The sequence below is a fragment of the Thalia democratica genome, chromosome 2 (genome assembly GCF_965202585.1).
Source record: "Thalia democratica chromosome 2, ktThaDemo2.hap1.1, whole genome shotgun sequence".
Classification (NCBI taxonomy): domain Eukaryota; kingdom Metazoa; phylum Chordata; class Thaliacea; order Salpida; family Salpidae; genus Thalia; species Thalia democratica.
The window spans coordinates 76,736,439-76,760,611 of NC_139166.1; the positions used below are offsets into that span (position 1 = coordinate 76,736,439).

At 26.0% G+C, this 24,173-nt stretch overlaps 1 protein-coding gene across 1 annotated transcript; it reads right to left on the reverse strand.

The window, feature by feature from the left end:
- Nucleotides 1-1,133: 1,133 nt before the first annotated feature.
- Nucleotides 1,134-15,172, reverse strand: LOC145829588 (matrilin-4-like). Its single transcript, XM_082937428.1, has 10 exons — nt 15,053-15,172; nt 14,617-14,759; nt 10,797-10,899; nt 7,234-7,376; nt 6,834-7,008; nt 6,456-6,524; nt 6,080-6,265; nt 5,289-5,398; nt 2,212-2,327; nt 1,134-1,592 (listed from the first exon to the last, which is right to left on the reverse strand). The coding sequence occupies exons 1-10, from the start codon at nt 15,144-15,146 to the stop codon at nt 1,532-1,534; spliced, it is 1,200 nt and encodes a 399-aa protein (XP_082793554.1). The 5' UTR covers nt 15,147-15,172; the 3' UTR covers nt 1,134-1,531.
- Nucleotides 15,173-24,173: the final 9,001 nt, after the last annotated feature.

The following is a 24,173-nucleotide window of genomic DNA, read 5'->3' on the forward strand; positions in this document are numbered from 1 at the left end:
TCTTTATTTGAACATATTATGTCATAAGTATCAACTTGGTTAGTATAACATATATAACATATGTTTTCATTTATTATATTGTGAAAAAGTACAATATTAAAAATACATAAAAGCATTTAAAATTAATAAAACATGTTGAATTATAAAATCAACAGGGTGGCAATTTTAACTGAAATAACATGTATATTTAATAAACAATGTGTAATATATAGTTTTAAACAGTTTGTTTACAATCAACTTATTTTCTATGCATAGGTTTTTGTAATATGAAGATTCTTTCAGAGGTTTTGTTCTTGTTTTGAACATTCAAAGGTTTATCTTTATCTCTGTTTTAATTTTTTTCGTATTAACAAGCTTTAATGTGATTTACAAAATTTATATAAATTTTAGATTAGCATTCTTTTTAATTTTCAGATAGCTTTTCATTTTGATAATTGTTTTTTGAGTTTATTTTGTTTTACTACTGTAAACTTGGTACACTATTAGCGGTATTCAGCAAATTATTTTAAATTTTAAAAGTGATTTTTTTAAATTGCGATGTCTTAAGCCAATCCTTGAAGCTTCCCACCCAAATTTTTGCAGCTTTGTATTTACAAAGGTTTACACCAATCTTACAAGATTTCTATTTTAACAAATTTTCTGCTGATTTTATGATGAAAATTTGAAAAAGTTTAAGACTTAAAGGGACCCACTATTATGTGATGTGAAACAACATAAATTGCCTTTTAGCAGTTATTTCTTAAACTTCAGCATTCCATTTTTTGTTAGAGTTTTAACATAACTGCACATTTTTATATAAGTACAATAGAAGAGAGGTAAAATACACCCTATTACGTCATCACGCGTCATCCCTATCTTATTTTTATTTTTGCAGATTCGTAACTTTTTCGAGCTAACTACGTCCCTATGTTTTAAAAAAAAAACGAACTTTTTAAAAAACTTTAAATTTGAACCTGTTTAATATAATAAAAAGCCAAATGTTATTTAAAACGCGGTTTAAAGTATTCCTGTTTTTTTTTAATATGTATCGTTTTATATTTATGAAACAAAAAGTAAACTGTATTTACGATCTAAAACTTATTTAAAATTTGAAGCTTGAAAAAGTTAAACTTAAACATCAGAATAAAATTAGATAACCGCAGAAGCATAGTTTTATTAAAATATACTTGTTAGTAAGAAAACATAACCATTCAAAAAATAATATAAAAAGTATGCTGAAAATGCAAAAAACAAAATTAAACGAAAATGCTTTTACGAAACTTTTTAAACTTCAACATTTATAAAACCAGTATCACTAACATAAAGTGTACGGGTGCAAAAGAAGAAAGAAAACAATTTTTTGAAACTTTATACCCAAAAAAATTATAAGCTATTTTTTTTTTGTATTACATGCTTGTAAAAGTGTTTTTGTGTCAAGAAAAAATGAAAATTCAAGTTTTTATAAGAGGCGTTGATAGCTGGCAAGGATGCATGATGCTTAAAAAATCCTTAGAGTTGTTTGTCTCTAATTTATTTTCTTGGTGCCACTTCTTTAATTTTTATAAATAGATCTGCTGTCCAAGTAGCTGACCTTTTTTTCGAGAAGCTCGACTCTAAAAAGTATAAAAAGGATTGTTAGAATGCACTTCATTGTTTTCGATTATAGTTGAGTAAGGTGTTGAAATTTAAACACATTTTTTAAATTTTACAGTTAAAACATAGAATCAAAAGTAATGGTAATTAATAAAGTCAAAAAAGTTAAAGAAACACTTATAAGTTACTTGAATTATTGAACTTAAGACAACTGAAATCATAAACATTTTGATAGTAGTTAGAAATCGAACGTTGTATGTTTTTTTAAGATACTTGTTTTCACTTTAGAACTAAATATTCTTATTCGTGTTTTAGCTGTATTTTATAATTTTTTATCACATGCTGGCTTTCAATTTTCATTTCAACTAAAACTCACACAACTATATAGGTTTAAGCTATACTTTGAGTTTGATGTATAGAATATGTTTGTATACTGATAGTATAAATGCAAGAGTACTTATAAAATACTTTTATGATAACTATCTAAAAAATAAACTGACAGACATAAATATTGTGACTTAAGCAAAAAATCGAAAAGTTATTCACCACTTAAAGACAAAGATTAGTTTACTAACTAATATGACCTATTTGCGAGAGATGTCTGTTAAATTATAAATTTAAATGACTTTTTAAACTCACGTATTAAGTAGTTGTTGCATCATAGAAGTCATAGCATCCATTTTTTGTACAAGTTGATTGTGATTTCTTATTTGTTGTTCGCAAGTGCATTTAACATTCGGTTCTGGTTCGTATTCCTGTTAATCAGTTACAAAGTTAGTTAAAGCTTAAACAGCCCTCATCTACAATTTACTAGGTCTTTAGTTCGGTTTTATTTGTCATAACATTATTTTGTTTATAAGAACGTCGAAAAACAAAGTTCTTGAACCAATTAGTGCTTTAATAATAAGTCTAAAGAAAACAATAGCACAAGTTATAAATGGTTGTTATCGATACTAAACTATTAAGTGCAATCAGGTTCAATTATTTGTTTTTCCTGTTAAATAGTTAAATGTTTAGAAAGCTTGTGAAAACCAAAAAAAAAACTCTAACCTAATATTTTGAGTTCTTAACAATATACAGACTACAAACTAAAACTTTTATTCTCCACAATGTTATCCTTACCAAATAAACATTTTGAAATTTTACTCAAAAAAAGCTACTTTGACCTCTAAAATCAAAAAAGATAACTGTTCTAGTCAGATTAATTTTAATGTAATGCTCAATAGTAAGTAATCTTTTTTTATCTTTTTTACAGTGACAGTTTTATAGTACTGTGTATTACAATTAATTACAAGACTTTTGAAAAATATTTGTGACAATTCAAAACAAAATAGTTATAAAAATCTAAGCTCACTATAATTTTAAGTTGTAACTAATGAAAAAAAGAAAACATTTTTTGTAAGTTTAATCGTAGAACGTAGCTGAAATTATTTTTACCTCTGCAAATATCTATAACTTAGAATACATTACAGTTTTTTTTATGGGAATCTAAAGTAAGAAAAACTTTTTGTACAATAACTACTTTTGTTTATAAAAAGAAGTTGTAACAAACAAACAAACACTTGGATTTAAGCCATATGTACGCCGGTTTTTATACAAAAGAAGTTTTTATTGGCAAAATTAAGAGAATACTAGTTCTAGTTATTTAGTTACATTGCAAGCTACAGTTATTAAAACATAAACTAAAAGTTAAAATCGGACGGGTATAAAAGCTACGATTTTAAAAAAAGTTAAAGTTATACTGATTAACAGTTTAATGAAAAGCTAGTTCAAGTTCAAGTTTAAAAGCAGCAAATATTTACGCTTTAACTTTGACTTTTTTTTCGTAACAATAGTCAAAAACTCTTATTCTAAATGTGCACATGTATGTATTTTATCTCTACGTAAAGGTCGATTTTTTTCTATGTATTTGTAGATAAGGATTACAAAAGATTAACTGATTCTTTTTTAAATAAAAAAGTACAAAAAATTAACTGAATTAAAAGTTTATTGATAAAAACTATTTTAATCTAGCGTATAAAACAGACTTAAACTGCTTTGGAATGGTAGCTTGAGATTTAAAAGCTCACATCAATGTTTGAAACATTTTATGTCTCTTTTGCATTCTATTTAAAATAAAGTTTAATAACCGTATATCTTTTTGAACTTTTGGCATGTATTCTAAGCTTAAACACCGAAATTATTTCCCAGAAAGGAAAACACTTGAAGTTTGTACTTGTACTTTCCTTTTGTAAGTTCAAGTTGTTTTGTAATGTGAGTGTTAAAACAATTTTATTTAAAAATCAATTAAAGCTATGCATTCATTGTCTACAAATATAATATACAATGCATATTATGCATAAACAAAGTATCAACCTTTACTGAGAGATTAAGTACAAATTACGTGCACATTTCGAATGTATTTTTTGTCTATTATAACTAAAATTTCAAAACATAAGTTTATTTACATTAAAAGCAAACAATTAGGGTTTGTCTTACGATAAGTAAATTTGATAAAGTTTACAAACTTTATATGCCGAAATTAAACTTTAAAGTCTTAAATATATCATAAAGAAGTACAGTAACGGGTAAAAAATTTTCCTGTGTTACACAAACCTTTAAAACTATAACTTAATAGTTTACTATCATAAAACAACTAATTCATGAAAAGGAACAACATTTTAGTAAAAAGAAAGGTTAGCATATAAAAAGAAACTTAAATAAAAAGCTAAAAACTGTGTAACTAATAGCTCGAAAAAGTTGAGCACTGTGAAAAATAAATATGCATTATAATAAAATATGGTGACAATAAAAATTAAGTCTCAACATTATATTTTGTAAATCTATAAAAAATAGCAGTTTTCTAATCCTAGACAGCTGACTTATTCGCTAATAAATCTTTTGATCCGAAAAAGTATGAAAATACAGTAATTTGTAAATCGCGGATAAAACAAATTGCTTAATAACATGTAATTATAACAGTGTATCATGAAATAAATAATCTTATTCGGCTTAGGAAACCGACAATTGACACTTGCATGGATAAGCCGATATGGAAAGAATTTGCGAAATTTTTATATGAACAGATGTTGTTTAATTGGCACTGTGATCGCCAATTGAGTGTGAAATATTTGAAGAAGGTTGCTCACAGTTGAGTTCATTAAAAAAATTAAAATGCTCAACTAACCACTAACTATGAGTTTCAAGCTCGAATTATGAGTGTTTGTAAACTTCAGTTTTTAAGTTTGCAAAACATAATAATAAATTAATAAATAATAAATATAATAATATAATAAACTTTATTCAATTAATATAAAAATTCGCTAGAGCTATTGTTTTCTTAACAGCAAAAATAGAAATTTAATGAATGTTTTAACATAAATCTGTCCAAAACTGTTTGCTTGATACATATTCATACGAATCGTTATACCATTTGTTTTGTAAGAAAACTAACACTGTTTAAAATTTTTACTCCGGTGTACAAATAAAACAAAATAATTTCTAGAGATTATTTTTATAGCTAAAAAACATCTGTAAGCTTTAATTTATACTTTATCTTAAACTTTTCATGGAAAATGATCTCTTTATTAATTTAACATTTAAAAATTTTGTAATATATACTCTACTCACATATGTTAAAAACCTACAAAAAACGAATTTTATAAAGATTGCATTTATATAAAAAATTTTATCAGTTGTTCTGCACACAAGTAATTTACAATAAGTAATAAACTTACTAGATAAAAATCTTTAGAAACTTTGTTAGTTTTATTTCCTTTAGTAGTGGTACCAACAACATGTATCATGTAAGAATATCCAAGAGTTAAATCAACGTGGAAATAATTGTCTGTTTAGTATAAACTATTATTTTTAATCGTTTTACAAACTAACATAACGATATTCACATTAAATTTAACAATTTTTTATTGGTACAGTGAAGTATAATTATATTTATAAAAATTTTATATGTTGTTTAATAAGTTGACCAAGTATAAACAAAAAGTTTTAGTTCATACATAGAAATGTATGTAAAATAAAATATATACAAAAAAAACTAAATTGTATCATATATAAAGTGTTCTCATGCTGTTTTTATGAAAACAAAGCTATTTGTAAACTAGGTTTAATAACAGAGAAATGTTATATTTATTATTGTTCGATTGCATTTGTTTTTTTTTCGACTTTGCATAACCATTTTAAAGCTGTGAATAATTTTTTATACAAAAAAAGGTCTTTTAACAACAAAACCTTTATAGTCATCTTTCACACTTAAGTGATCTACTTTAAATGTTATAATTTCTTAAACCCAAACATAATTTCAAAATTACAACTTCAAAGACATTGTGCTAATTGATGAATCAATCTCTATATGACGTCATCACGTGTCGCTCTTGATACATTTTTTTTTATAAAATATAAATCAAGTACATTTTTGATTAACAAAGGAAATAAAAATCTTACTGGTGAGGAATTAGTTGAACTATTTAAGCTTTAGACTGCAGTGATTTAAACAAAATAAAACTTTAACCTCTAGTTTGCTGACTGACAACAACTGTTTGTTCATAACCGTTCTCAATATTAGTAATTGTGACGTAGTAGTAGTCAATTATTTCATAAAACTCTGTAACGCCGTTCAGCTGCCATTCTGCGGACACACTTGTTGACCCAACTGTGGTTCGAACCTCCAAATCAACGATCGATGGAACTAACTGTCCTGAAAAAATATAATTTAGCTTGGTAAGTATTTTTAAGCATACATTTTGTTTGTCATAATTAAATATCAGTTTTAAAGTGTAGTGGATAACTATACCAATACACCTAAATTGCTTTTTTTTTATAAGCAAAGTCTTAATCATGTTAAAGCATTTCAAAATTTTAGAAAATACTTTATAAACTGTTCTCACTTGGCCTTAAAACGCAGTTTGATTTGTCTTGAGTCATGACGTATCCTTCGTTACATGTGCATGGGTTGTCTGTGGCGTAAGAGTATTTTTTAAAGTGTAAAACTATAACTAGACTTTGATTTTTTCGAATCAAAACATTCAAAACACTGACAGCAAACAGAAACTAATATTTAATATTTTTCTTTTACTTTTACAACTTAGCGTAACAGAAACAGTTTATTTGTTAATTTTTTTTGTACGCACTCGCAATTATCAAACTTGTTTTTCAATCGTTTATATTTGGCACCTTTAAAAGTTTGTATAGTGGTATAAGAACGCAAGTATAAAAAAAAAACTATTACTATTATTAAGAAGTAAAAAAACATTCAAAATACTTACAGCATCGGACGTTCTCCCATATTTTCTTCTTGTTCATGAGATGATCGAAGTCTCTCACGATGAAAGCGTGATCCTTCTTAGTTCTCGAAGCAATTGTTGCCAGTTCCGCCTTACACTTCTCCCTCTTTTGCGAAGGTATTTCGACGCCAACTGCGAACATCTCAACCCCTGTACTCTGTTCACAACAACAAAAACTGTTTAAATAACCTAACTAAATACAAATGCTTAATTTCGATTAATTATAAGTTTAAAAAGTTACAGGTCACAATTAATTTTGGAAAGTAAACGTTTCTACGTATACTTCTTCAAATTTTTAAAAACATTGTAGTAATAACTTTATCCAGTATATGCTTTATCTATTTAACAAGGTATGTTTAATTAGTAATTGAGCACTGAGTACCTTAGCAAGATCTGAGGATGTTTTTAGATTTTCAAAATCTTGAGCAGCGCCATCAGTAATCACAATTGCTTTTGTATTATGAACAGGTCTGCTCCGTAGAGTGTGCTCAACCATGTACCTTATTGCCTTTGCCGTCATAGTGCCTATTATGACGTAGTAATAATTTGATTAGTTTTAGTTTTTAGAGATTTATTTTAATTTATGAAATTTGATGTTTTTTTGTATTTTGCTTTCAATGTTTTTAGTTTATATTTTGTCTTTATTTGAATGATATATTTCAATTAATTGCGTAAGATTAAATAACAAACATAGATGTTTTCAGCAGGTTCTATATTCATTTACAACTTTTGCGGTTTATTCAACTAAAAGTGATGATAGTGTATTTTAGTTGTTAAATAAACTTTAGCATCTGTTTATTTTTAATAAGCCTTTAAAACTTTCCATGTTTCCAGGTTTTATAAGACACAAAACAAGCTCACTGTTTCGCGAATAAAAACTTAATTTTATAAGTAAAGGTTTATTTGATGTTTTTAAGTCTCATAGAGACTAATTATTATTGAAACAACTGTATCTAAAAAAAAAACACCAGTATTTAAATTATTGTATAAAACTTTTAGTTTTAATTAAATAGTAATAAAAGAAATGTATAAATATTATGAAACTCTACAAAATATTTCTTATTTACGTATAACTTGTACATATTGTTTTGTTGTTAATTGTTTAATTGTACTATTAATTTTAATTCTATTAACTTAAAAACGTCTACATTTCCATATAATGCTTAAGACCGTACTTTTAATAAAACATTATTTCAAAGTAGCTCATCTCAATTAATTCTCAACTAAATAATTACTTTGACGTCACAGCCGACAATTATGCGTGTTTTAAATTATATAATCTGCCAAAAGGTTGGTTTAGTTCACCTTATATCCGAAACTTACGTACTTTATAAGCTTCCAAGTAGAACATGTTTATATCTTTTATAATAACTGTTTTCCTACTTTGCAATAAACGTAAGCTTTTGTACTTAGTTAATACGATTTAAATAAATGAATAATTTTTTTTATTGGACTGTTACTTAGCAATATAAAGCAAAAAGTGTTCAATCAGTCTTACACAAGCTAATATTTTTATTTACTTTTGAACAAAACTTGTTTGTTTACAAATACTTTTATTAAGAGTTTAAATAGTTTGTGGCCCGTATAAATATTTATACGAACAGAAGATAAAAAGGTTGGAAATTTCTTGTTTGTAATATTATCACTACCATATACTTGTATGAATACAAACAGCTATTATTTTCTTTTATAGCTGAAATTTTTCATGCAGATAATAAATATTTTTGAAAATTCCTTTTATCACTAACATAATTTTGTGATAAGCGGTTATAATTTTCTTGTTTAGTTAGAAACTGTTTTTACTGACATAGTAACTTAAATATGTAAAAGTTAATGCTGTGTTTTTAGAAACTTCCAACATTTATTTAACTGTAAAGCAATTTTGTAAATAGTTGCATAGCGATAAAACTGCAATACTCCTAAACTTAGTTTAAAACTCATCGACATCACGAAAAGGTTTGTTCATTTAAAAGTTTCATCTTACGATTTTTATTTTTGTTTAAACAACCAAGCATAAAGTTAACCAACTAAATCTAGGTTTTGTAAAACTATGCACATAAACGAAATGTGAAGTTCGAAAGTATAACGGAAGTTTAAAAACCCAAAAAAAAAATTCGATAAATACTGAAGTTATACAAATTAAAATTTAAATTGAATCAGGTGAACTGAAGATCTTGAAATTGATTATTAAATGAAAATACAGTTTTATCATAGAACAAAGGCTTTGAAAAGAAACAACATCAAACCCTAAATAAGTGTTTTACACATTTAAGCTACGTAAAAAATATTTTTTTATTAGTCAACATCAACAGCTCACTTTTTGTATATTAATCATAGTTTTAAAGAAGAAAATTACTATTTAAGCATTAGTTACATATCTAAAGGTAAGTTGTCCATACAGTTTCTAAAACACAGTAGCAATTACAGTCGCGACTTTTGTTAATACAGCCACACTTATGCGTAAAACTTAAATTTAGGCACTAAATATTATTTCTTCAAATTTTTCTAAAATATTTTCAATATACTTTGAATTACGACCTCTTCAAAAATATATAATAAAGCGAAAATTTGATACTCCGAACTTGAGCTCACTTAATCTATAAAAACTTTTAGACTTTAAAGTTTAAACCGACCAGTGTTCCTGTTAATTTTGTAAAACATTAGTTGAAATGTTTTATTTTGTAGTTCAAACGTCTACCAAAATTAAAAATGTTAAATGTAGAACAAATTAGGTAAATAAACAAAATATAAAGTGTTTAGCATTGATAGATTACATCTACTTTCATAACAGAGCAATGACGTAATTATATAATTGAGTGGCATTCAAGTGTGTTTATCAATTAGCGCGTCGCAATACTTGAATGTCGTGCGAATATTCAACGCTTCACTGGTTTCATGGTTTGCATGGTAAGTTGTTTTGCAAAACTAATAATTGCATATTATCTGCTAACCGGCATAATAAGAAAAATATAATTAAAGTTTTTTTGACAAAACAAGTTATCCTGTTTATCAAATCTACTCTGTACCTTAGTATCTTTTGTTTATATATATATATATATATATATATAAATCATTTGCTTTGCGCCATAAACCTTTTTTGTACGTTTAATTTTGTGAATATGATTGAAGAGCGTTTTTATGGTCGTAATCAATTAATTTCGCGCGCTTCAAGTCAAAGATTAAATCTTAACAATAATTATTTCAGAATATTGACAAGTATTATACTTTAAAAGACAACTTGTGCATTTTTTGAAAAGTAGTAAAAATATTAAAAATATTTTACATTGTTTTAAAGTGAACTTAGTGATGCAGTTTCCTTTTGCAACGTTTTTAAATTTTACATTGTTGACTTTTTTTTTTTGCAACAAAACTAAAATGCTTGGAATTGGTATATAGTGCGAAAACTCTATTTTTAATGTATAATTGTATTTATAGTCCATTAAATTTGTACAGAAGTTACGCTAAAGTTATTTTTAATCTTAAAAAACTATAAAGCAAATTATAAAAATTAAAGTTTTATTTAAGTGGAGTAAAAATCTGCTCAGTTTTGTTTATGTATAATTACTTAAAACTCAATTGATTAAGTTTATTAAACTATAAAAAATTGTTACTCAACAAATCTTACAAAATTAAAATCGTGTACAAGTATAAACTAATTTATTACAATACTGATAACATTTAATATCTAAAAACTCATTTATAGTAGTTAACCCGAACAAAACTTAAGTTATATTCTTACCCTTTTTAGCGTAAAATTTCTTATGCTAAACCTAATTAAACTTAAAATCTGGTTCCGATGTTAAGTTGCCAGTAAACAGCTTTTACGTTTAAAGCGACAAATTAGCAATAACTTTGAAAACAATCTGTTCCCGATGTCGAACTACTAGTAAACGACAAAGCTGCCAACTTATAAGCAACAGCAACATTTCTCAAAACTGATCTTACCTCCCTGGTAAAACCCGATGTTTCTTATCGCGTTTGTGTACTGCTCCACAGTGAAGTACTGGTTGAGCGATATTTCTTCCGTTACATTGCTGGCTATTTGCAACTGTTAAGAGAAAATAGTCAAAAAAAAACTTACTTCTAAGCTTTTTTTAGTACAATAAACTTACTTACTAGTTACAAAAATTTAAAAATTAATAAGTGCAATATATTCTAAATATTTCTAGTTTTTGGGTTATCAATTTATCAATATTTCAAAAATAATTAAAATGAAATTAGAGAAAATGTAACAACAACTCAAACGTCAATTAAAATAGATTTTTTGATTTATTATTTAGTTTTTGGCAGCCTTTTGAAAACTGAAACGCTTTTTATGGTTTTAAATATGTCTTACTTAATAATAACTATTATAAAGAAATATTTGAACTTTGTTCTACAAGAATTTTCTTAAAATTTTCCATAATTAATATGGAAAACCATTATTTCAGAAATACTAGAAATAATCTGAAGCATAATTTAGATGAATTATAATTGATGGTAATTTTAATAAAAAACAACCTACAAACTTATTTTAATTATGAAAAACAATTTAAAAAAATATTTTCTTTGAGGTTTAGACTTGTATTTTGCTACATTGATAAATGGTATAATTACAAAACGGCTTTTGTTTAATTAGTAAACGTTAGAAAGAAAAATTATATTCTAGGAAAATGTTACATAAGAAAGTAGCATTACTGTTCTTAGTTTTACCTTAATATAACTACATAAAGTGTTTTTTTTTCTTCAGGCTGTTAAACGTTATTAAAACAATATTTAGAAAATTAATTCAGAAAAGAAACATTATTCATTTTCTGCTTTAGGTGAAAAAAAAATCATAACATTTCAGCGTTTTACATCATTTAAAAATACTACAGAGATATTTGTATTAATAACAACTCATTGAATTTTAAAGTATACAGGTTTTACTTTTAAAAGTTAACATCGTTAATCTGAATTTTCATATTATTTTTTTTATTATAACTTGAGTAAGTTTTTTTTCTTTGAATCTAGGTTAAACGTGATTTAAATTTTAATTAACTGTTTAATTAGCTTCAAAGTTTTCTGTTTGAACTGTAACCACTAAAGTTACTTTTTAAACCGAACTCTCAAGCTTATCTACACTGCTTGGTTTTTAATTAGTTTTTGCAATGACAGATTGAGTGATGGTTTTAAATTGATTATGGTAAAACAGCATTCATTACTAAATACAGGCTTAAATAAGTTTGAATGAAGATTAAAAATATTCTTACCTTATTCGTTTCAAAAATTTAAAAGGAAAATTTGAAGCAAAAGTAAGGTTTAAATATTTTAATCACAAAAAAGCCTGGGTTTAAAACATATTATAACAAGTGTATTGATATGCAGAATTATAAAAACAGTTTATGACGTCACAATCTAATTGTTTCCATCTGTCACGTAACAGTCATTTCATAATTTAAGCTTCTTTCTACAAATTAACTTATTTATTAAATTGGTATAACTAAAACTTTAAAATCAACATTAGATTTACTCAAAGTTAAATTACTCATTAAAAGCCCATAAGCATATTTAAAGTAGCTGTTTAAGTCAAAATGAATGTTAATTTATTTAATTAAAAGGTCTTAAAAATAAACTTTTATTTTAGAAAACTGCTAACTCTAAAGCAAACTTTAGATCCAGAACTTTGTTACAATGATAGTTTTTTCAAAAAGGTAATTAGTAAAACTCTCACAACAACATTTAGTTTTTACGAAAAAAAGAAGGTAAAACGATGTATAGGTATTTTTACCTGTTTTTAAAATTCTACAAAATGTAATTTATTTTTTTGAAACATTTTGTATAGTCAAAACATGATTTAGTTTTTGCTTCCAGTAGAAAAAAGTTCTTTTTAATAAAGTTTTAGTGCTTTAATCCATTGTAAGTTTCTACTGTTTTATAGCTAAAACCTATTTTTAAGTATTTTAAAATTACCAACTTTTAATTTAAACGATTGATTTTGTCTCTACGAAAACTATAAATTATTTTAGACACTATTATTCAATTTATTAGCTAAACTATTATTTTACCGTAAAAAATTAGGATTTAAAATAAATAAGCCATTTTCAAAGTTTAAACTATAAACACTTTAAATTGACTTTTAAACCTCATATACAGAATTATCTATAGCATTTGGTTTTTAATTAGTTTGTAAATGTCAGCTTGAATGACTGTTAAAAATTCTTCATGGTTACATATCATTCACCACTAAATAACTTTCTAACAAGATTAAAAATAAATTTCTCTAAAGATTTAAAAAGATTTAAAAAGATTAAAAAGATTTTAAAACGTGATTAAAAGTAATTCTATAAAATACTTAAACTCAAATTACAAACAACCAAATTTTCATCTACAATTTTGAAGTACGCTTAAAGAAGTGTATTCACAGACAGAAATATCAAAATACATTATGACGTAACAATATTTTCGTTTGTCAGCCGGTCGTCACGTAGCAACAGTCACTTATATTCAAAAGAACGATTTAAGACAAGCTCTAACTTTGTTGCGAATTTATATTCTGAAAGTATGTATTTGAACCAGAACAAAGGAATGAAAATTAAATCGAATAATACCAATGCTTTGTGACGTACTGATGATTATTACGCAACCAAGGTAGCATTCACCTTTTAAAATATTATTCTCGTGCATTATAAATGTTTTGAATAGCAAGGCTCGGTAAAAATGCTTTAATATATGTTGAGTTATGCAATACAAGTCAAAGTTAAATTAATTAAATAAAATGTTGTTCCCAGCTTACAGCAGAATTATTCAACACACCTTAAACGTGATCATTTAGATATATTTCAAAAATGAAATAATTCCCTTACTTTAAATGCTTTGTTTTCAGGTATATAGGTAGTGTTAAACATTTTTTTTAATCTTAAAATCTTAAAGTAGGAGTAATTGTAAGATTTTTGTAAAAAAGTTTTATTAGAAGTAGTACAAATATAAACTTTTTACTAGGTTTTCATATGTTTTAATTATTAACTTATTTTAGAATACTTTGCTATATAAAATATTTTAAAAAATTGCTGAAATAAAAGCTTTTCAGTTTTTTAAAATGTTTTACTTAACTAATATTAGTTAAAAATTTAGAACTTTTTAGCGTTTATAATTAATGCAATAGTTTCAGCCAAAATGTTTCCAAACTCGTCTAATAAATCTTATACAAGCTCAGAACCAAAACAAATTTTAGTCAAACTATTTTCTAATTCTAAGAGTAGAAGTTTCAAATTCAGAACTAAATTCAGAAACATTCGACAGCTTGTAAAGAGTTAGGTTAATTTTTTTTAATTTTGTTTTTATTTTAACATTCCGGGACACAAAAAACGAAGAATATTTTAATACTTTGTTTTTAAACTGCTTTTCAAAACGAATATTTGAACATTTGTAAGTATTTTCTGTTCACCAAATTTCTTATGGGAAAATATTAAACTTCTTTGTAATCGTATAACTTACTATAGTATTACAAAACTACTGTCTGTTATAAAACTCTAAATACGTATTAAGTTTAGAATATGTTACTTATTTGCATAACAAGTATCTTGTTTTCATTGTGCTCTCATTTAGGATTTTTTATGGCTTTTCAGAGCTTTCAGTTTCACAAAACAAACTGGGGGAAGAAAAATTTGAGCATATAAAATTTATCAAGAAATTGTAAGCAAGTAAGTTCAAGTAGTCTTATCGAATTTTACTGATTTGTATGTGACACTTTCTCACGAATTTAACTATTTTGCTTCAAATTTAACTGTTTTGTTCTACCACTCACCACCGCGTATCTTTTATTTTGAACTCCCTGCCTCTCGATGAAGTTAATGACGACTTGCTTCTCCAGAACGAAACTTTTCGGTTCCAAGCTGTTCGACCCGTCGATCAGGAATATTATGTCCATGGGAGCATCGTCACATTTTTCTGAAACAATCAAAATAAAGTTTTTATTTCTTTACTTTCAACTACAATGAAGTAAATCCTAGCTTTTTTGTGTTTGTAAATAATTTATCGTTAAACACATGCATTTTAAATCATAATAGATTTTATATTTTCACATTTTAAATAAATACTATTACAATATTAAGTAAAAAAAAAAATTTGTTACAGTACTACTATATCGAATGTAAAAAACTAGAGTTTAAATTAAATCTAGTACAAAAAGTGCTTTTAACTTTAAGTGTAGCATATTTAATGCGAATAGGTGTCTGGCTTACTTGGTAAATTTCTTCTACAGTTTGGCCTATGACTTCTTGGAACACCAGAAGCTAATGTAGCTACCAAAAGAAGAAGAAAAACTTTCAAATCCATTTTTATTAAAAGCTCTTAAATGCTCTATAAAAAATACTTTATTTTAAAAAAATACTTATACTTTCAATCTTTAAAAATCAAGAAACTTTTTCTTGAACAGAAACTTTATACAACATTAAAATCGAAACAATATTTATTTCTAATAATACACGAGTCTAAAATATATGATTGTACACTTTTTTGCATAGAATTATATTTTACTTCGTTTTTAAGTTTTGTTTTAAAATAAATTCACTTCATAACTCTGCTCTAAAGTTTGTTTGTTCTATTACATCTACTTCAGAAATCGCAATAGTAAAACTTGATTTTAAAAGACAATGTATTTTTGTTTAACATCATTAGCTAATCACAAAGCTTACTTGTTGGTAAGTTTTTGCATTACTACTAAGCAAACTTAGAGGTTAACGAGAACTTTAAAACAATATTTATGCTGTATATTACATGCATAAGTTCTAAACAACACACAATATATGTGTGATACTACTGCGGATTTTACTTTTGATAAGTGTAAAAAAGGCGTTTTAAATTTCAATATATATATATATCTAATACATTTCTATGCGTGATTAACTTTTCCACAGTGACCGAAACCCGTGCCGACATATGCAAAAACTTTGCAAAACTGCATTCGATTGAAGAAATTCTTTGTGACGTCATAATAAATCGTTTACACTTGATGAAGTTTTGATTGAAAATATAATCCTATGCTATTTAGACTTGGGCACTAGTGTTTTTTTCAACTTTTTCCAGACTAGCTTATAAAAACATTAAACGCTTACGTTTTTATATAGAAATCCTAAAATCACACTAATTATCTATTTAGGGTTATTGAAAAATGAGATTAAACTTCCAGCTTAAGTTCTTCATTAAAATTAATAAAAAATAAATTTATTCAAAATTTGAAACTTTTTTACATATAACAAGGATTATTTTTATTGGCACTAAATCAAGGGAAGTAATAAACATTTTTAATATAAGTAGCAAAGCTAAATGTAAAAGTTGTGCTTGAGCCTAAAAAATTAGTTATACATTTCGATGGTTGTTTATTCTTTTTATTTTAATAAACTAAATAGAATAAAGATAGTAAAAAAATAACTTAAATTACAACGAAAGCTACTAAAATATGCTGTAAAAGTTAAAAAAAAATTATAATATCAAAAAATTAATCTTTTGCAACAATTAAGAAAAGCTTACTCACCCAAATAATGTATTTTAAAGTAGCTGAACACTAACAAAATATATATACGTGTACTATGTTTTACATCACACTCAACTCTATACTCAAAAGTTGTTGACAGCATAAAAGCATACAACCGACACTAAACTAATCAGTGGAAGAAAAACACCAAAATACAGTTCTCTCAAAAAAGCAAGATACTTTTGTCTCGTATAAAATTTCCAGTAAGAAGCATTAGCTTTAGAATAAGTTAAACAAACTTTAATAAATATTCCTATTCGAACAGTCCTAATTTCAAAACATCTTGTTTTGAATTTTTTAAAGCTGCTTTGCATTCGTAAAGTATTTCGGCATTATTACAAAACTTAAACACTTCATGTCAAGTGTTTCCTTACTGGTTATTGACAAGATAAGGCATCGGAATTCGTGTAGTTCATAGCACACCAAGTCACTTAACTACCTTGTAAGTTCATGTGTTCAGCTTAAAACGACAGTTAGCTTGCATTCAAGATAAGCTGCATGTACGATAAGCAAATAAATATTTCAAGTTTCCCATGCGACTGCAGACGCGCATAAACAAACACAGTGTGACGTCATAAATTTTCCTGCAACTGAACGGTTTTTTTAAAGGTAGTTTTCAATACGCTTTACTGGATTTATTTAAGTTAAATTAATTCAATGTTCAAGGGTTTATGATTTTAATCTATAAAAGATGTTGATGTATGTATATTGTATACGTTTATCGTTCAAAAGCTCGAATAAACGTATCTAGCACTAAGCTCAACTTTATTGGTACAGATATTATGTAATTTGTTTTTAGTTTTATTTTAGATATATTTAACGAATTAAAATAAAATTATCTATAAACAACCAAAAAATGATATATTTTTTCTAAACTCATATAAGTATTAGAAGCTATATAAACCTTCATGTATTAAGTATTAAGAGCTTTCAACTTAAAACTATCATTTAAGTAACTTTTTTTAGACCTACTAAGTATTCAAAAGCCAAAAAATACCTTATTTAAGTTTTTTTGAGATTCAACTTCGAGCTAATGCTCAACCTAGAACTAAAATATAAAACGATTGAAATATGAATAATTAAAAAAAAAAACTATGTTTAAAAGTACTTGATACATTAGCAACATAAAATAATAAATAAATAAAACAATGTTGTTACTAAAGTAGTTTTAAAGAAAAAATGTTTTAATTTCTATAAATTTACTTAAACAATAGTTCATTAAAGTATAAAAAACACAGATTGATGCAGTTTGTAATACTTAGCGTAGCATAAAAATTATTGAAAGTTATCAAAACTACAGCAATGTGTTTAACTAAGAATCAAAATTAATAACCTTAAGTTTTTAACGTCAAGCTGTAATTATATATTTTCTTAAAGTGTTCTTGGAAATTCATTTTGAACTTTAGAACCAAAACAAACTTTTTTTGTTAGGAAATCATAATACAACTATTATAAACTCGTAATCTATTTAAAGCTAGCTGAGTCATCAAAATTAAATCTATATTTCTTGAGCTTTTTGTTTCCACGATCAATTAGCTATTGAATCTGTACTGAATAAAAAAACTGTGACAAAGAATACTGAATTTTAAAAATAACAAATATTCTAAGCAAGCTTGAAAGCTAAGCACTTCAAAACCTAATACACAAATGACGTAACAAAAACCAAACACATTTCAAACTAGCGGTACTATATCAATACAAATTACTATTTTGAAGTTTGTTTTTTGTTTAACATTATGCAGGCAATTGAACGCTCTTGAAATACTTCAAACGTTTTTCGCGGTTTATTTAAATCCCAATTTTTTTTTGTCGAAGTGCTGATTATTCATGGGCGATAAAAACGTGCTAATCAATCTGCAGGGTGGTATCTAAATTTTTACAATAATTCAAAGTATGTTATTAATGCTTAATATAGAGCTAGATTAGATTATTTTCATGAGTTCTACTTTTTCGAAAATTAGTTGAAATAAATACTTATGCAACCTGTACAATAACCTTTTTCTTTTCAAAATACTTAACGTATAAACTACAAATACTTTTATATCAGCCATTTAATTATACTATTGTTTAAGAGTTTTACAGTTTTTCGTACAGTTTAAAATTTTGTTAAAGCATAAAGGGTTTTAATGCGAATATTTATAAAACATTTAATTCCAAATACTTCACACCAATTAAAACAAAAGCCTATCTTGAACTTGCACGCTAAATTTTTAATTCCATGCTGCTTCAACTTTTGCCAAACCACTTTAATTAAAAAGATCAGACTTAATATTATTGGGAGCTCATTGTGTTGTGAAAATAAACCTTAAATCCCGTTAATTACAGGTTCAGAGGGTTTTCAGAAAACAAGATTAAAGTTAGGGTCAAAAGTTCAAGGATTTAAATTTTTAAGGAAACTACCGTGTTATAGAAATATTATTTTTTCCCTTTATTTTAACAACAATTTGTACTCTAATTGGCAAACTTGTTATACTTGAAAACAGAAAGAAAAACTATACTCACAGAATAATTTTTTTTTAATTCAAGCCAAAATTTATTAATTAAAAAAATAATAATTTATACTACATATATAAACATAAAACAAGGGTAAATAATTTTACTAACAATCTAATAAAGAACAACACATTAATAAGGAAATATTAGAACCCACTAAGCTACTAAAAACGTCTTTCACAGTTTAAAATAAATTTTACTGTATCAATACTTTTTGTTGATTTTAAGTAGGAAAAGAAGTTGATTTTTAAGTAAGAAAACTTTAAAATTTAGATAAACTTCAATTATACAACTTAAAATATTTTTTTTTAAGCTTACGGCAAATCAAATATATAATCTATTAAGAATTTTTTGGAACAAATAACTTAAAAAAGTAAAAAAAAAACAAGAAAAAACCACAAACTTAGAACTTATTTGTCCCAAATTAAAAAAAAAATTTAATTAAATTAATCTAGACTTGAGTGAAAATTGCTTTATTAAACTCTTTATAGGGAAAGCAAAACAAAAAAAAATTCAACATAAAGCTTTCATTTTTTTACAATTTTTGTCTAGTATAAATGAAAATCGTTGGCTTTATTACAAAGTGTCAAGTTTGAAGTTATGTTTTTTTTTACTGGTAGTGATAATGATAAAAAAATTTCGTTGGAATTCGTGTTTTACACAACACATTTTTTAACTTTAGTACTTTGTAAATACATAAGCAGCTTAGAGTAGCAGCACTTATGATGAGAATATGAATAAAAATATGTGTTCTATATCAATAAACTTTCTTTGTAAACCAAATGTGTAAAATTTTAAACGAATGAAGATTTGAGTTTGTATAGTGCCTAATAGTTGTAAAAAGAAGTTTCGTTTTTTTACCGAAATATAAATAAATATTAAGATTTAGAATTTCACAATTTCTGAAACAAAAGCCTAAATTAATATGTACGTAAAACTTTGAACACTTAAATTTAGTTCAAAATTTAACTTCAATAAACATATTTAGCCTATTAAATTACAAGATTTAAAGTATCTAAATCTCACCTAAACAAGTTTGTCGATAAATAGTGATAATAATAACAAAAGTTCATTTGTACACGTTACATTTAAAAGTCTTTAAATAAAATCTGCATTCAACTGGCTCTTAACTAATCAATTTTAGAAAAAGTTCAGCTGTTTCTCTCCAAAACCTTAGATATCTGTGTCAAAATAATAACAAAAGCGTTCTAATGACAAAATAATGATATTGAGTTTGAATAGATATAAGTTGTTTTCGACAAAAAAACAACAACATTTTATGTACTGTAGTTTCAACAATATTCTTTTCCGCTTTTATTTTGGTCTATATAAGTTAAAACTTGGCATTTAAATTAAGTGTTTTTTAAAAGAACTGTTTTTGTTATAATTTATTGTTGTAAGATATAAGTCTTATATATAAACATGTAAGATATTGTTATAAGATAAAACGTTGAAAGTTACGCCTAAAATTAAATGATAGCGTTTCGATTATTACATTTTAAAGGGTAATTTTTTGAATCCAAAAATATAAAAGTCAACGCTACAAAATGCAATAGATTTTGTGATAGAACAAAAATCAAAACTACTAAAACATTTACAACATTATGAAATTTTTTAAGCTATTGTTTAAACTTAAAAACCTTTATAAATAATGCAAACAACTAAAACATCCTAAAAAAACTCAAAGCGTTTTCGTAGTTTGTTTAAATCAGAAACCCTTATGTTTAAAATATGTATTAAAATTGTGCTAGTCATTAGGTCTGTCAACAAATTTTACACTAAATTACTTTTCGTAGAATGCTCACAAAACCATAAATCAAGGTATTTTTATAAACTTCACTCACTCCTAAACTAATGGATTTAAAGATATCACATGTGTATATATTTAGTGTAAATGTTTTAGATTGTTTTAATGAAAGTATAGACTTTATATAAACTTAAGTTTTTTTAGCTTTTTAAGCTTAACACATGTGCTAACCTTACCTAAATGCATATGTCAAATAAAGTTTATAATTTACTCAATTCTGCACTAAAATCATGTTAACAAAATTTACATAGCATCATTAGTTGACATCAAACTAATAGTATTGAAAAAATGAACACCTAAAAATGATTATCTTCAAAAAAAAAGGAATTCTTCTTAAAACTAAATTAAAAATTTATAAGTCACAGAAAATAACTTTCAACTTGGATTAAGTTGACTTTTATAAAATATTCATGGAAAACGCGCAGGAAAATCTAAGTGTTTTTCTCAGCAATAAGCTTTTTTGTGTTAGCACGTTTTACTATTTATATATTTAAAACAGTCTTTTTATTATTGCGAAATTTAAACACTTGATGATAAGTGATTCCTTAAGAGAATGGATAAGGCGTTGGAATTCGTGTCGTTTATAACACAACAAGTCACTTAACCACCTTGTAAGTTTATATAAAGCTTAGAGCGACGGTTAAGTTGTATGTAAGATAAGCAAATAAATAAAAACTGGCTGTCTGTTCAATAGATTTCCAAACAAGTAAAATTTCGAACTAATGAAAATCAGAGTTTGATTAAAGTCTTGTAGCAACAAAATAAAGTATGGGAATTCTAGAATACTGTTTAGAAAAGTTTTAAATCTCAAAAATTCACAGTTTAACAAAAAGAAGCAAAAACTAACTTGTACTCAAAATATTAAGAAAATAATACAAAGTATCATTTAGTGAACATAAAAACCTTATTCTACTTTTTTTTACTATTAGCAAAACTTTTCTTAAGTAAATTAGTCAAAAAAAAAAACTATACCTTGTTTTTTTAAAAAAACTTTATGACAGTATTTAGCCTACACTAAACTAATCAATAACAATAAATACTCATTTAAATTCATTTAAACATTGTTCTCTCAAAAGCCTGGGATGTATGTCTCAAAATGACAGAATAGGCTATGTAGTGACAAAAAGATGAGCTTGAATGAAAATAAGTTGTACAGATAAGTTCTTTGAAAAATTGCACAGCAACATTTAAAGTGTTGTTTTTTAAACGATCAGCCTTTCTGCGCGATTTTGTTCTCTATATAGGTGAAAAGCTCGCCATAACTACAATGGCTTAAGATTATTTTGAAAGCACTTTCCTTACCAATAGTGACATAACAAGACGTTAGAAATAACGCCTAGAACAAAATAACTGTCTGCTTAGCTATTCTTAGTCTACATGCAGCTTTGAAATACATTCCACTTGCACGTTTTACAGTAAAAGAATATTCTAAGGTTCCTACGCGGCTTTCACAATGCATATGAATATATATTGACGTCACAAAGTAGTTTTGTGCCTCTGAATAAACTTTTTGCTGAATAAAGACTTTTAAATGCTCAAATAAAATTTGCATAATTTGAAGTAGTAACTAGTCAAAAACTTATGCTCTCAAGTTTAACTAATGATAAAATATAATAATGATAAGTTATATGACTTTAAAACTTACTTTGTTACTGGAATGGCATTACGCTTACAAAAATAAAAAGCGAAATACCATTTTCAGCGACATCTTACTTATCGAAATAAGTTTTGTATTTTGTTATTGTTATTGTTCGTTAAACACTTAGTATTTTAATCTTACCAACTTACATCTAGATATGGCTAAATCGATAAAGTTTATCTGACATAGTTATCAAAGAATAAAAGCATTTTCAACTATAGTTTATTTTACATCAGATCATTTAGTTTTTCTTAAGTAATAAACAGTTATAAAAAGCCTAAAAGTCTAAAATGTATTAACGTTTTATCTATTTTCATACATCAGTAACTAATTTTTGCATAAAACTCATTTCATCACTCAAAGCTAATCAACAAATCTTTCATGGTAGCATTTATTATCGCTAAACTAATCTGTAGAAAAAAAAAACTTTAACTCCCAAAAATCATATTTATTAAAAACAGCAATACACTTTCTGCTGAAACTGAACTTAAATGACTTTAAACTTGAGTTAAAATTACTTTTATAAAATACTAATAGAAAACGTCCAACAAACTTTAAAGTTTTTCCAGCAACAAGTTTTTTTGTGTTGGCATGTTTTACTTATTATATCAGGGTTTTCCAATTGTTTATTCTAAAAGCTCTCTTTAAAGAAATTAAAAAAGCTATGGACCCCACTTACAAGAGGAGGTCCCCTTTTCTTCTTTTGGTCTACTTTCGGAAACCCTGATGTAGTGTAAGTTTAAAATTGTGGCCTCATGGCCTACCTGTGGCTCCTTTGCTGCAATTAGCCCTCAACGTAATGACCATATGGCTCAATTTGGGAAACCCTGCCGTTTAGAAACAGTCCTTATGTTTTTACAAAATTTAAGAACTATGTTATAAGTGTTTCCCTTACTAAGAGTGATAAGATAAGGGGTTGGAATACGGACTTAATAAAGTTATTTGAGCTTAGAAAGACAGCTAACTTGAACGTATAAGATAAGAAACTAAGTGTTTTTTTGCAAAGAGGTTTTCCGTGCATATATACATATGTGTAAATTGTGACGTCATAAAACTTTTTGAAGCTGAACGCACAGTTTATAAAAAAAGCATTTTAATACGCATTTATTTAAATTTAAATATAGTTTTATACTTTGCAAGCAACTTGAAACACTTCAAATATATTCCCCGGTTTACCTAAATCGTAAAACTCCTATTTCTGAGAAAATTTATTTTTATGTGCAACAAGATATGCTAATCAAGATTAAACGGACGTTTTTACAAATTGTGGAGTTTCGAACTTCTAAATATGCTTTTTGAATATTAGAATTGAAGCAACGGTTTATCTTTGTAAAGTTGTTTGTAGATTGATGACTGCAAGTTTTATGGTTGTGACTGACTGATTAGTCCTCATAAAGAGAAAACCAGGGTCTCAGTCTACCGAAAGCTTGTGGTCTGATGATCGATTTGTCTGATCAAACCTTTATGCTAACTTGAGCTTGTCTCAAGGCAAACGAAAGTCCTGGCTTAGGCTCTGTGAACTTTTGCCGATTATATTGTTTATTTAAAAGTAGCCCAAAGCGCTTCTAAAAACCTTAATGATTTATACAAGTTTATTAACAAATTTGTTATAGTTTTTTTTAAGCTTTCAAAAAGACTAGGAATACCAAATGTACATCAAAGATAGCCTTTATATAAATTAAATACATATAAGACAAAAATAATCAAGTTAATAAAATATTTTTTTCATATCTGAATAGCGTTTCATCAACCAAACGAATACCAATTGAACTTCTTAAAAACTAAAACTAAGTCTATTGATTTGAAATTATGAAAAAGTATTTTGGAAAAGTTTTAAAAGTTTTAAATCTTTGAGTTATACACTTTCTGAGCAAAAGTCAGACAGCTTGC